The 15711-nt window shown below is 31.6% G+C and overlaps 1 protein-coding gene across 8 annotated transcripts in view; it reads right to left on the reverse strand.

Moving 5' to 3' along the window:
* The window catches only part of LOC127706637 (neurofascin-like), a 99516-nt gene that overhangs the window by 16840 nt on the left and 66965 nt on the right, over nucleotides 1-15711 (reverse strand). For 7 of the 8 annotated variants that reach the window (XM_052211295.1, XM_052211303.1, XM_052211308.1 and 4 more), the window contains 8 exons: nucleotides 12744-12972; nucleotides 12256-12386; nucleotides 10470-10701; nucleotides 9759-9881; nucleotides 8155-8178; nucleotides 5870-6064; nucleotides 4602-4721; nucleotides 1044-1205 (listed from right to left, as the gene is read on the reverse strand). In XM_052211295.1, coding sequence (XP_052067255.1) covers nucleotides 1044-1205; nucleotides 4602-4721; nucleotides 5870-6064; nucleotides 8155-8178; nucleotides 9759-9881; nucleotides 10470-10701; nucleotides 12256-12386; nucleotides 12744-12972 — 1216 coding nt within the window. The remainder of the gene's footprint in view (nucleotides 1-1043; nucleotides 1206-4601; nucleotides 4722-5869; nucleotides 6065-8154; nucleotides 8179-9758; nucleotides 9882-10469; nucleotides 10702-12255; nucleotides 12387-12743; nucleotides 12973-15711) is intronic. The other variant, XM_052211331.1, reaches the window with a different exon arrangement.

Consider the following 15711-nt stretch of genomic DNA (forward strand, 5'->3'; position numbering starts at 1 on the left):
CCGGCTTTTTTTAATTTTATTACCTTTAAAAGTGTTTGAATGTAACAGACAATAGTTGCACTCGTTTAATTTGGCATTACATTTGCATTTTACGATTAAATTATAAATTTGCTGAAGACAATTTCACGCATGCATATTATATAGTAAAAAAAGCACATGAAAAAAATACTTTTTTCTTCGTAAATTTAGGTTTAATTTTTAAATCAGATTTGATGATTGTCTTTGCTGAAAAGTAATTAAATAATGAATACACGTGTCAGGGAATTTCAATTTTTGTTAAGATATTATTCTGAGCTTGTGATCACTGTCAGGTGTGAATATTAAAACCACAGGTAAAAAGTGATTAGCGATCATTAGCCAATGTTTCCCGGAGGCATTGATATAGATATTAGGAGGGCCCTCAGGATTATCAAACTACTGGAGTGGCAGTTTTATTACAGGAAAGGGATTATAAACAAAAACAAGTGATTACAACTTACACAAGACAGTGCAAAATGGCGATTAAGGAATCCGATTTCAAACATTGAGTCAATGAAATGACCGAAATTACTTCTTTAAAAAAATAAAATTTGTCCTAAATCCCAATTTCTTGTTTAGGACAAATAGTTTCATCTTAGGACATGACTGGCATATATGACCGTTTCCGGACCCTTGGCGTGCAATCATATTTCTATTCTAGCAAACGCATAAATTGTGCAGTGATGTGTATTTGAACTGTCGTCAGTCTCAGGCAAACGTTATATTGAGAATTATGAAACAGAAAGTGAAATGAGTGGCATAAATGAACTGATGAATGACAAATCAAACATTTTAATTATACATATAATGACAATGGCAACATGTTCCCCCACCAAGCAAAAATAATTCATCCCTGAATTATCGTAGAATGTATCCCAGCAAATACACTATACATAATATTTATAAATTTCTCTCATTTTTATCCATTGTGGCCTCCATATGACATGCTCGTGAGACAAAAACAAAAGAGCAACAACATTCATCCTATCAGAGATTGGATGATAGAGAAAGTAAATGCTATTTACCATCAGTCTTTGCTGTCGTTACAAGTTTAATTTCACTACGAGCTTTAAAATTCCCACTTTCAGCAACCACTTTAACTTCATAAGAACTACCAGATGTCAAATTATTTATGACAGACCACGTATTTCTCTTTTCAAGTGGTCCAGATTGAAATTTGTGTTCTCCTGAAAAATAAAACAAAACATATCTTTGGCTACTTTAGACATAATATAATATTTCTTACATAAAATATTTTTCAAATCAGCAAGCTCTTTTAAGATGTAGTTTACTGCACATGAAAAAAATCTTGCCTCTAACTGACTGAAGGCATTTTGGAAATGTCATTTCACATATAAATTGCTTTCCTGCAGATAAAACACATTAATTCCTGCCGACTTTTCATTACTGTCATGCCATAGCTTAGCCTGATTTGAATGATGCCTTCCATGTATTTAACTAAAATTTAAATTAAAATTCAATTTGAAAGTCTTATCTATAGTTTAAATTCATCAAATAAGATTCCTCATAAAAGTGATGATAAAATTTAAGTTAATTCAACATATCGAAAAATTAGAAGTTTGAAAAAGTGGTTACACTTTACAGCTCATCACTATCAAGCTTTTGACAAATATGAAGTCATTCTGTTTCCCCTTTAGTAGTACAAGAGAACTAGAGGCTCTAAAGAGCCTGTGTCGCTCACCTTGGTTTATGTGCATATTAAACAAAGGACACACATTATAGACAAGAATAGAATTCATGACAAAATTCTCTATTTTCGTGATGGTGACTTGTTTGTAGATCTTACTTTACTGAACATTCTTGCTGTTTACAATTATCTCTATCTATAATTAACTTGGCCCAGTAGTTTCAGAGTAAAAGATTTTTGTAAAAATTTACAAATAATTGTGGATAGTGTCCACATGTGGACACAGATGATGCCCCTGCTTGCACATCATATAGTTATAAAGGGACATAACTGAAGAACGGTAAAAGTGACGCTACCCAAATTTGAACTTGATCTGAGTTTTGTGGTAATTAGCATTGTGTGTAAGTCTCATAACATTTGGTTGAAGCTAACTTAAGTAGAGAACAGAAACTAAAAATTCAGCAATTTTTCTATTTGTAAACACGCATAACTCTAGAACGGTTGTGTATAAGTTTTATAACATTTGGTTGAGACAAACTAAAGTAAGAGAACGGAAACGAAAAATAATTTTTATGTTTATAAAGGGACATAACTCAAGAATGGTAAAAGGGTTGCCACCAATTTTCGTACTTAATCTGTATTATGTAGTAATAAGCATTGTGTATAAGTTTCATAACATTTGGTTGAGGCAAACTATAGTTAGAAAACGGAAACAAATTAATTTATCAGTAGGAAGTAAAATTGAATATTGCATTGTATAAAGCATTGGTTGTAGTTGATTCAACTACCATTATGCACAAAGAAAGATAATTCCAATTTTCAAAGAAGACTTTCAAATATTTTTTTATATTTTTAAAAATTGCTTTAATTTATCAGTGGAAGGCAAAATTAAACATTGCATTGTATAAAGCATTGATTGTAGTTGATTCAACTATAATCATGGACAAAGGAAGATAACTCCAATTTTAAAAATGACTTGATATTTAGAAAAAAAAAAGAAAATTTACAATTTTTCCATTTGTAAAGGGCATAACTCTAAAACAGTAAAAGTGACGACACCAAAATTCAAACTTGAGCTGTATATTGTGGTAATAAACATTGTGTATAAGTTTCATAACATTTGGTTGAGGCAAACATAAGTTAGAGAACGGAAACGAAAAATTTAGCAATTTTTCCATTTGTAAAGGAGCACAACTCTAGAACGGTAAAAGTGACGCCACCAAAATTCAAACTTGATCTGTATTTAGTGATAATGAGCATTGTCTATAAGTTTCATAACATTTGGTTGAGGCAAAATAAAGTTAGAGAACAGAAACCAACTTTGGGACGTACGGACGGACGGACATACAGACGGACAAGGGTAAAACTTAATGCCCCCTCCGCTATGGCGGGGGCATAAAAATTACGAAAAATTGTGAAAAATTAACTTTAAAGGGCAATTACTCTGGTAGGGGTCAATTGACAATTTCACCATGTCGACTTATTTGTAGAGTCTACTTTGTTGAACAATTTTGCTGTCTACAGTTTATCTCTATCTATTATAATATTCAAGATAATAACCAAAAACTGCAAAATTTCCTTAAAATTACCAATTTAGGGGCAGCAACCTACTAAGGGGTTGTTTGATGCATCTGAAAATAACATGGCAGATAGATCTTGACCTGATGAACAATTTTACTTCTCCGCAGATTTGCTCTTAATGCTTTAGTTTCAGAGATATAAGCCAAAAACGGCATTTTACCCCCATGTTCTATTTTTAGCCATGGCAGCCATCTTGGTTAATGGCCAGGGTCATCGGATACATTTTTTAAACTAGATACCCTAAGGATGATTGAGCTTAAGTTTGGTTTAATTTGGCCCAGTAGTTTCAGAGGAGAAGTTTTTGTAAAGATTACAAAAATAAGAAAAAATTGTGAAAAATTGACTTTAAAGGGCAATAACTCTTTAAGGAGTCAATTGACAATTTTGGTCATGTTGACTTATTTGTAGTTCTTACTTTACTGAAAATTCTTACTGTTTACAATTATCTCTATCTATAATGAACTTGGCCTAATAGTTTCAGAAAAAAAGTTTTTTGTAAAAATTTACAAAAAATTATGAAAAATTGTGAAAAACTGACTTTAAAGGGCAATAACTCCAGAAGGGGTCAATTGACAATTTTGACCATGTTGACTTATTTGTAGAGCTTACTTTGCTGAACAATTTTGCTGTTTACAGTTTATCTCTATTTATATCTCAAGATAATAACCAAAAACTGCAAAATTTCCTTAAAATTACCAATTTAGGGGCAGCAACTCAATAAGGGGTTGTTTGATGCATCTGAAAGTTTCAAGGCAGATAGATCTTGACCTGATGAACAAATTCACTCCCCTCAGATTTGCTCTAAATGCTTTAGTTTCAGAGATATAAGCCAAAAAAGGCATTTTACCCCCATGTTTTATTTTTAGCCATTGTGGCCATCTTGGTTGATGGGCAGGGTCATCGGATACATTTTTAAAACTAGATACCCTAAGGATGATTTAGGCCAAGTTTGGTTTTATTTGGCCTAGTAGTTTCAGAGGAGAAGATTTTTGTAACAGTTAACGTACGACGGACGCCAAGTGATGAGACCTGGTGGGCCAGGTGAGCTAAAAATGTGACAAAAATATAAACAGACACGAAAGGAATCCTAGAATGGAGGTATAAAAAGAGTAGACAGTTGCTGTCTTTTCTCTCTATGTCACATGATTGTCACTGTTTTAAAATTTATACATTATATCCCAAGCCATTGTATTTTTTAAATTTTGAAAGTATGAGATAATGAAAAAGAATTTGTAAATTGCTTCATATATCCTTGACAATTCTTCAATAAATGGTCACCAGGATAATTAAACAAATTATTAAATGCAAAGTTTTAACTTAAAAGAAGGACACAAATGGGTTAGATTGTATTTACCATATTTTCTGTACTCCACAAAGTAATGATATCCTGCGACATCACCTTTGTTGATCTGCCAGGAAACATTGATAGATGTTTTAGCTGGGAGAGCATCCAGAATGTAAGGAACAGTAGGCACTGCAATAATAATAAAGACTAGCGTTTAGTTTACAGCAGAAATACAAGTGTCCAGATGATCAGATTTTCAATAACTGTATCTTGGAGAGAGATATGGGTCACTCCTCCTTTCTCCTCTGTGGACCAAAATCATATTTTTTACTGGTCAATTTAAAGGAAAAAAACATTATAAAGTATAAAGTTATATATTCATTTGTCAACATCTCTTTTTGAAAATCCAAAATTTGCATAAATGGTTTGAGAATCAGCAATTTCACAAATATTGTACTACAACTTGTGTGATTTTAATAAATCGAGAAAATAAGTACAGAATCCAATAAATTATAATAAATCCAAATGAATTTTTCTTCATCATGTTCTAATTTCATGTTTGTATCACCACCTGGTTATAAATCTTATTTCAGTAAGTTTACCTTAAACAGAGAAGGATGTGTGCCGGAATGTCTGCTAAGGTTAAAACAACTTTAAAAATTAATATGTGTTACTAAAAAATGCTTATCTGCTTTGCATGCAGATGATTATGGTAAGACAATGGCTGGTTGACTTAGAGAAGGAAAAATGTGTTCAAGAGGGTGATATATCTTACTGCAAATTGCTACCTTATGAGCTAGAATATAAAATGATCTCAGTGTGTTAGGCGAGTAAAAATTGTCGTTTTAGGTCGAAATACTGGGTCACCATTTTCTGCAGTTTAACTTTAACTGTTTTGTGTTTTTACATTTATGTTTTTCTTCTCCAATATTTAGTGAATGAACATTTGACCATTTCTTCATCTCCTTTGACTGTTTACTAATCTTTGTATTTTGTTCTTGAAACTACTTTACAACATTTACTTGTTTTTAAAGCATTATGGGATGCCTTTAACAGAGCAACATTTTACTAAGCACTGCCAGGTTGGTTTCTTGATTATTTTTCTCAAGTTAACTTATGAGACCATTTAGACAAGTTCTCGACTTGAGGCGTTAAATGTTATTAGCTGTTCCTTTTAGTTAATCTAGGTACTGGTATCTGATAATACAATCAACTTGTTTTTTTCAATCAATGTTCATAGTTCAGGTGTATTGTGTTTTTTTTGTTTTTTCTTTGAAAATTCAGTATACTATTTTAGTTGAATCTTTTTATTCATATTTTTCTAAATAAATACTAACTATTTTCAGGAGCAGTTTTGACATCTACAAATTCAATTTCACCTCTTCCTGTTTTAGTTTTGGCCCAAACTTTTATTCTGTAATTAGTATTAAGCTCTAGTCCTGGTACCCCAAATTCATACCGGTTTCTTTCCGCAACCCATTCAGGTTTAGACTGTACAGGTAAAGATTCTTTGTCTACACCAAGTCCTATAACTGAAAAATCAATTTTCACATTAAAAATTTTCTTTTTTGAGAATTTTATTTGAGGGTACTAATTCTCATGGTTTCCATGGGTAAAGGTTAAGCATTAATTAAAATTGTTTTAACGAAGATTTCATCCATGTGAAATATCCCTTTATGTATAGTACATTACATATTTTTTTTATCTGTAAGTTTGAAGTTTAAGCATATTTTTTTAAAAGATGGTTTTCCTGCTAACTATTTAACTATGTCAAGAAAATGAAAATTATTTATGCTTGTGAAGTTCAGGTGCAACTGTTTGAAGCTTAATCTTTTTCATTTAATCATAAAACAATGTTAATGTTCTGCTTATATTCTAACAATGACTTACTAATCAAATTAATATGAACAGTAAACTTCTAAAAAATATGTCAGAAAACACCACAGACTGAAGAGCTACAGTTCTGAAGCTACTCCTTTACATTCAGTATTAAAACATAATACTAATCCTGTGTAAAACGCTTAGCTTAAAAGGATCTGATAACACTCTTTTTTACCTTCTGTATTGAAGACCTTTTCCGCATCCACAAGTTTTGTTGTAATGATACATGCCTTCAAAATTTTGGAGGCAGAATCTTCCTTGTTATGATAAAAATTACAAGAACAGAAAGGAGAACCAAGTGTTGTCAGATTCTCGTAGGAGAAGCAGGGACACAGGATATGTATTTTAATAAGGTTTGCATAAAATGAACACGCAAAAATTGACCCCAGCCACAAGGTAGTAGTAATCACGTTAATAGATACTTCCAAAAAAACGTAAGACAGAATAATTTAAACAATGAAAGTAAAGTCAAATTCATATGTATATCAATCCGAGCATAAGAATTCAGATGCCTTAACAAAATGACCAATACTGCCTCAAAACAAGTGAAGATATTATTATACCTTTGCTTTGCAAAGCTAGGATGCATAGTCATTGTTATACTGTAAATTCAGATATTTTTTCAATGTTTTTATCATTGGGAAAATAGGTAGTAAAAATATTAACCTGCAAATTATTTCTATGCATTCCACCCCCCCCCCCCCAAAAAAAAATAAATTAAGTTCGCACTTGTGCCTATTGTCCAACAATCACAATAATAAATGCATGCAATAGTTTCTGAATTTACAGTATCTGAATGGTAAATTTGTTTAACTGAATGCCTGTTCAACTCAGAAGTCCAAGAAGTATATTTTTAAACAGATGCAAGCCTAATATAATGTATTGAGTTTAATTCTACATGCATGTATGGCTTGTTAAACAAGTTGTTAATTATCTGTAAAGAAATTTGCAGCAATGATTGTGGAAATTTGAGACAAAATAGAGTTAAAGACAGCTGAATACATAATGTTGTTAGTAAAGAAACTATTCCCAACTTCCTCAACCACTGCTTTTTTTAGTGAAACTTCAGTAACTTGAACAATCTCAATTATGTTTATTGCATTTGGCTATTCCATTAAAATAGATGTGAAAGGGTATGAAGGGACATCCCAAATCCTGCCACAACCAAAATACCTATGAGTAAGCTCGCAAACATAAAATGAACAAACAACCAGAAAAAAACCCATGTCCCAAAAAAATAAATAAAAATCCCCTCTCCTACCAAACCACATTCATTTTATGGAATAGCATTGATATATTGTACTGATCTAATTTAAATATTTTACAATTCCAAATTAGTAACACAGCTTTTGGTTTTGGCAGTAGTGATATATATATTAAATTCCTTGATTAAAGTGAACAATCAAGCCTTTAAAACTTCTTTATCCATGCTTGAAAAATCAAATAATAAAATCAGCTGTAAAGTTCAAATGACTTTTCACATCTTTAAAACATAGATCAAGCATATGCAGAGAAACTCTACATTATAATGTTTGATCTTTAAATTGTTAAACATTGCTACTGAAGTTTCACTGAAGAGTTATCTTAAAGTTCAAAAATGGGCAGATAAAGAAATTATTTCAAGATAGTATATTTTTTGAAGATAAGTCAAAATGCCATCTACCAAGATGATCAACTTATATAAACACGAAATTTCTAAATCTGTCCATTTTTTAACAAGCAAATAGAATAAAATGTTTACCAGAAGATGTAAATAATCCTGTTACTGAAATAAGTTTGATTTTTTTCCTATAACAATTATGCAAAAATATCCTATGTAGGCAAAATAAAATAAATTAGAGGCAACAATCCTGTATCTTATACCTTGCTAAAAAATACCACCTGATTCCCCTCAAAAGTAAAGAGCAGTATGGATATCAAATCCCCTCTTATTTTTGCTGGAATATTTTTTTCAAAATCAAATTTAAGTTTACTTTTACCAATCCCAACGACAGTGTAAAGTTTAAGGTAAATAAATTCTGAGCATACTAGAGTTAGTGTGCAACATGTAATTGGAGTCCCACTTCTGAGCATACTCGAGTTAGTGTGTAACATGTAATTGGAGTCCCACAACGTGGCAATGACAAAATAGAAAAATTTCACAATTTAAAGCAGGCTTACATCCACAAATCCCAAGAACACTATTCAAAGCGTTTTTGAGTTATTGTTTGAAATGTAGACAGATGAACAGATAGATGGATGACAACAGTATACAATTATATATACATGTACTGTCTTTGATGTGGTATACCAACAAAATAAACATATGTAGAATTTTTGTCCACAAAAATTCAAAAGACAAAAATGTAATCAACTACAGGTCATCATATGACCTTCAACGATGATCAAAACCCATACCATATAGTAAGCTTAAAATTATAGTCTTTAGTTTTCTATGTTGTGTTTTGTATACTGTTGTTTGTCTTTTGGTACTTTTCTTTTTTTTGCCGTGGCATTGTCAGTTCATTTTCGACTTATGAGTTTGAATGTCCCTTTGGTATCTTTCACCTCTCTTTCAAACGGCCCAGGAATAACAAAATATGAAACAATTCAAATAAGAGAAGTCTGAGTATACTTGATCCTCTTCAAATTCTTATATTTGCAAAGTCATACTCTTAACATAAATGTCAAAAACAATTATAAAATGTTGATGAATTCTAGCTGTTGTACAAAGCAGAATAATACAATAAAAACTTTCTAAAAATATCATGCAGGCTGCTTATAATAATTAATTGTGCAATATATGAAAATTTTTGGCTTAAAATGTTTAATACTAAAAAACAGAAATTAACAATTAATCAATTAATTAACGATAAAATCACTTTCTTTCAAACAGCTTTTTTCAGTAATTGTGATCGATATTTTGAAAAAAAATTGATTTGTAGTAGCTTATCTAAAAGAAATTAATGATTTCTTTTAATCTATCCAAAATTGCTATACAACTAGCTGTCCTGCCCTGATTTATAACTTCTTGAAAAATTCCTTTCAGATAATTCCCTTTTACAAATGAAAGCACTAAATATTTAACATTAACTTTTTTCGAATTTTTATTCTATAAATTTGTATTTCAAATCATATAAAAAAAAAAACATTATTTAGTAAACAATAATTTCTGTGAGTTAGAGATTACTTAGAAAACAACCAAAAAAACCCAATATAATAAAAACTGAGCAGACCCATAGCTTAACCATAGTAAATCTTGCCAAATAACACTAGCCATCCTAAACAATAAAGAAATAAGTTTATTTAAAGCTATATACATGTGCAGATACAATAAAAAAGATCCTCCTGATGTTAGAAACTTACTTTCTTCATATTCAATATCATATCCAATTATTTCTCCATTTTCTTCCTTCGGTTTTTCCCATTTAATTTTGACAAAATGACCACTTCTGTACATGGACTCTAAACTTTGTACAGGCCCAGGAACTGCAATAACAAATACAATTCATTGTTGGATATTTATTGAAAGCTTGCACTGAGTTTTATCAGATCTAAAATGATCAATTAAATCATCCTTTAAATTGCAAATACCACAATGAAAGGTAAAACTATTTGGACAACTGTCTGTTAAATTTTACAATAAACTAACTTTATAAATTGTACAATACTCATCAACTCCTTGCTGTATTATAGAACTTTAGAGAATTTACTTTATTTCTCTGTCTACTTCCATGTACACAGGGGGTCGAATTTCACATTTCAGAAAAGCACCATGTCATGAATTCTAGGAATAATCAACATATCTTTATTAGATCTTTTCTCTATTTACAAAACTTATAGAAAGCTAATTTCTCAAATATGAAATGATTTTACCTACATTTACCATTGTCTTTAATTAGATCTGTCTATCATTTTTTTTCCATTACTACAAGAAACAGTTGATCAGAAATGACAGCTGTTAAGGGAGACACATCTAGTTATCTTCCTGTATTATAAAACCACTCTACCTCCCTTCCTCTTGAGTTGTTATATTGATCTTGTTACTTCCTGACATTATAAAACTATTCTACATACCTCCCTCTGGAGTTGTTATATTGATCTTGTTACTGCCATTAGAATCAAGGTATGTATTTCTAGCAACAACGTCTAACTGTAGATCAGAGTTTGGTGGAAGACGAACTGTTCTCCTAATTTTACTTTCTACTGTAGCTTTCCTCCTCTTTCTCCTCCTGTTTTTTTTAGTACCAGGAACCTCTACCTGAATCTCTTTAACCTTATCAGGTTGGTCAATATGCCAGTATCTTATCTGTACAAAATTAAAGACTATTATGATAAATAAACAGAGTTAATGAGGGATATTATTGTTCCACCTGTCAAAATCAGTAAACCACTTGTTCAACAAAGTAATAGATAATTACTTGAATGAATGTTCAATAAAATTTGTCAAGTTTAAGTTCTATAATCATTATCTGTCTAATATGCTTTAACTTTATCTGTACATTCTTTTAAAGGAGGCGGTCATATATTTTTTAATTGAACTCCTTTGCATAAAATTACCTTGATCACAGTTTCATTTATTATACATATTTATCAAATTTTTGTCCAGCTATGTATGTCATATATTCTGTGTTTGTGTTGCCACAAGACTAGTTTCATAGCTGTTCTGTTACCCTTTGGCTGATTGTGTATCCTACTTTCAAATAATGGAAAATGTGTCCATGTGACATAGACGATGCCCCCGCTTGCATATAAAGTTGTAAAGGGGCATAACCCTAGAACGGTAAAAGTGACGCATCCCAAACATGATCTGTGTTTTGTGGTAATAAGTGTTGTGTATAAGTTTCATAGCATTTGGTTGACGCAACCTAAAGTTAGAGAAAGGAAACCAATTTTGGGATGTAAAGACGGACAAGGGTAACACTTAATGCATAAAAAAAGACCAAGGGGTGGGGTAGGACAAGTACAGACTTCCAAAATCTCCCACAAATGAATTTAAATATAGAAAAACTGAAAGAGCAAAAAAGTTTAGACATCAAAACAAATGAACAGCTGAAGACAAGTAAAAAAAGTCCTGCTCCAAAAATGAATTGACATATAAATAAGTAGCCAGTTATGAAATAGAAATCAGCAAAGCATAAAAGAACACTTTCTTATGTACAAATTACAGAGGACCAATTGAGAAACAGTGGGAGATTGCTGAGATTGTCATACTTAATCAACAGAGATTGAAGGTTTCTGAACCAGTTTATATAATCTATAAAACAAAGGAACATCTGACATAAAAATATTTCAAAGAGAAACTGACACAGATGGAACAATTCTATCCTAAACTTGGTCATTTCACTTTTAATAAGTAAATGTGATTTTTACAGGAGGAATTTATAAATTAATGATTCCTCTCAAGAACTGTACAAATAATTCTATAAATAAAAGGAGATGTTGGGTATAAGTCCATAAGACAGCAACCAAACAACAACATAAAATCAAAGCGCAAAAGCACTGGAAAAGGTCTTTGCTGTTTACTAAGAAATATGCCAGCGTGAAAGTTTTCCCCCTTTGAGAACAAGTAGATTATTACCTACGTTATCACAAGTCATGAAATAGTTTCATGTCATATATCACCAGTAAAACAATTATCAGTTTAATATGTTAAAACACTTTTACTGGTATAAATTATAAAATACAATGATATACTGAAACTTGATAATCCAAAAAATGTTTTCTCATAAATCAGATTTCATTCATCATTCATAATCATAATGAAATTTCCAGTATTGCAACATAAAAAACAAACAAAACTGCCATTCATTATCAATTTGTTAAAAAAATTTAAAGTCTTAACATAATTATTTTAATGTACCTTGTATCCATCGAATTTTCCTTGCATTGCTTCTGCCGACATGTCAACTGCATCCCATCTGAGACCTATTGTTTCATGTGTATATGGTGCGTCTGGATCAACTTCAAAGTTTCCTGGTACAACTGTAGGTACTTCAATGATCAAAACAGAAAACATCAGATTAACTTTAAATAATGATATAATGCTGGACTAAGGAATTACTAGTTTTATATTTTGCAAATAACAATTTGTAAAAAAATTCAAGAATGAAGTTAACCTGCATGACTAAGGAATTACTTGTTTTCTATTATACAAATAACAATTTTTTTAAAGTAGAGTATAAAGTTTTACTTGCACGACTAAGAAATTACTAGTTTTATAGTATACAAATAATAATTTGATCAATTTTTTTATGTATCCAAAACAAAACTATATGAATTATGGGTGTTTGAGTTATAAAGAACTGTTAAAGCTTGACAACAATCACCAATTTATTGCAAGAATCTTACCTCCCATTCCAGAATGTCCTCTGTATATCAAAGGTGGTATTGCTGCTTCTCCTTTACTGTTCACTGCTTTCACTTGTACTTTATATTCTTTATATATATTACCCACATCAATTTCCTTCCTGGTAGTCTTCCAGTCTGTTACCTGATATGAACTTTTATTCCCAGCTTTATCTTGTGTAATTATCACATACATAAAACCTGGTCCATTTTGGTCAATAGGTTCAACTGGCTATATTTAAAAAAACATAAACATTTTTATTATAATTTATACAATTTTAAATCAAACTGTTGGTTTTCTCTTTTGAATTGCTTTACATTTTGTTATCCCAGTTCATTTTATAACTTACTATAAAGTATGGGTTTTTCTCATTGTCAAAGGTGGTACATTGAGCTGTAGCTGTTTACACCTTGTCCTTCCATCTCTTGTGGATAATAGTCTTATTGGCAATCATGCCACATCTTATTTTCATAATCATATTATATATATTGGTTTTAAGTTTAGCTTACAAACAAATATTCATGTAAAAACTGTTGTTTTTTATGGAAGTATGTAATCTATTTGGGGAATATACCCCTTGAAATATATATGTCCAATTGGCTTTTCTTTGTAAATTTTGAGGTTGTTAACAATAACTAGCTATTCTGTAGGAAATTTACCATCATTTTATTATAAATGGAAGCAAATATCCAGTCCTCATTAATAAACATGTACATTTAAGACAATTTTTGGCTGCATGAAATTGTAGTTATTAAGCCAAAATGTGGGAAAACATGTACTGTGGATTCATTATTAATCATTGGATACCAATTTTTGTGGATTTTGTGGATATTTTGTGGAACCACGAAATTTTCGAAAGGCTTGTATACAGACTTTGACAAAACCACAAAATCAAATATTTAGAAAATTGTAATTTTTCATCAATCCACCAATTTGGTACCCACTAAAATAATTGAACTCACAGTAAATGATAAAACAACCAATCACAGATAGCCAACTATTGTTATTTTTTTTATCTTGTTTCTTTTTCAAGATGGCTGCCTACTTATAATGCTAAAAAAATCCCAAACTATACATGATGCACGAAACATTATCTTTATACAATTAAAAAAAATCTACACCATAATATACATGTGGACTAAGTTTAAAGTTGATGTGACCACCACCTCAATATAAACTCTCTGGGCTTCTTTTACTTTAGGGGTCCCAACCAATATAGAGCTATACTAAACTATCCTTAACCATACCCTAATCCATACCCAAACCTATCACAAACTCAGTGATCGGGAAGGACGTGCGCCTTGCGCCAATTGCGCTTATCGACCAGAAATGGCGCATAGAGTGACAAATGTAAGCGCCCGCGTGGCGCATGATATTTTTCACTTCGTTTTGAAACGTTGAGATATCGTCAAATGGATTTCCGATCGTATATTGTGCCGCCATGTGTGCGTACACAACTGTGTAGTGTTTACTCCAATTATAGGAGCACCTATATATTTTTGGGACGTCTTGGGTGTTTTCCTATGGTAATAATAGCAACATACGGTATGACTGATTACCCAAAAAACGTAATTAACCATCATTCATGATATAATTTTTTTATAAACAACTTTAAATTTGTGGAAATTGGCTAGTACAGGCGAGAATTCTTCTCTAATTATAATCTTTTAAGTAAGCTTGCTATTATTTCGATTGAAAAATTCAAAAGCCTTTTTATGAATAGCATAGTATTTGTCTCCATAAAAGGGGCTTAACTGTCCTTGTCAATTTTTTTGGTCTTTGGCTCGTTTTGACATTTTGTAAACATGCCTTCAGCGAATTGTTGTTGTGTCTTATCAATTAACGTTCCTCTCTACTGTTATTCTTGTCATCGTGATGAAGTAATAATAATACAAGTGCAGAGGAAATGCCAGAAACGTCCTCTACTACAGAACGTCTGGAATAAGTATGGTATCGACAAAGACCCAAATTTAATGTAAAAAAAACATGAACATGAACAAGGGAACAGTACCAGTTTTAACATTGTAAATAAAGGTTATCGTAAATATTCCCCGGTTTGGAAGAAGTTATTGTATATTCATTGAAATTGAAACTACAAAATCACAAGAACAATATCCATGATATTAATTAGAATCATACTTGTAAGTACAGTGAAATATACACTTTTTTTATTGTAAACGAATGGCCCACTCATTTGACAACATGGCCCATTAATTCTAAAAATGGCCCATTGAATTTATTTTTGCGGGGCCCTGGGCCCATAGAGAAAAAATCCTTCCAGATCACTGCAAACTCTCAACTAACACTAACGTAGATCATCCCCATACCTAGCAATAGCCTAGCTGTTGAACGGTAGCTCTTACGTCTATGATATTTTTTGACCACGCTCTGAATCTGCATCTAACAATAACCATGAATGAACCCAACTCTAACTAAAATAAGGCCGGATTGCCAATGAGACAACTCTTCATCTAATCCTCAGAAAATCGCCCCGGACTCAGAATCCCAAAAGGGATTACTCTTCACCAGAGACCAAATGACATAGAAGTTAGCAACTATAGGTCACTGTACAGCCTTCAACTATGAGCAAAATCCATACCACATAGTAATCTATAAACTTACCTTACCCTAACCCATACCTAATCCTAGTTCTAACCTTATAACCTAACTCCTAAACTAATAAACATCCCTTAAAATAACCATAAGTAAACCCTTATCATAAAGTACAGGGACCCCTAAAGTGAAAGTAGGCCAACTTTCTTGACAAAAAACTTTATCCTGATACTAGACGAAGTAATGGATAGACGAACAGATGGACAAAAAGATGCACAGATAAGATAGCATAATGCCCTCCTACTTCTATATGCGAAGCACTAAAAGAATATGTGTCCACAGGACTGTATATGAAAATAAGGAGATGTGGTATGATTGCCAATGAGACAACTATCCACCAAAGTTCAAATGAAGTGG

Source organism: Mytilus californianus, unplaced genomic scaffold, assembly GCF_021869535.1.
Source record: "Mytilus californianus isolate M0D057914Y unplaced genomic scaffold, xbMytCali1.0.p SCAF_1, whole genome shotgun sequence".
NCBI lineage: Eukaryota > Metazoa > Mollusca > Bivalvia > Mytilida > Mytilidae > Mytilus > Mytilus californianus.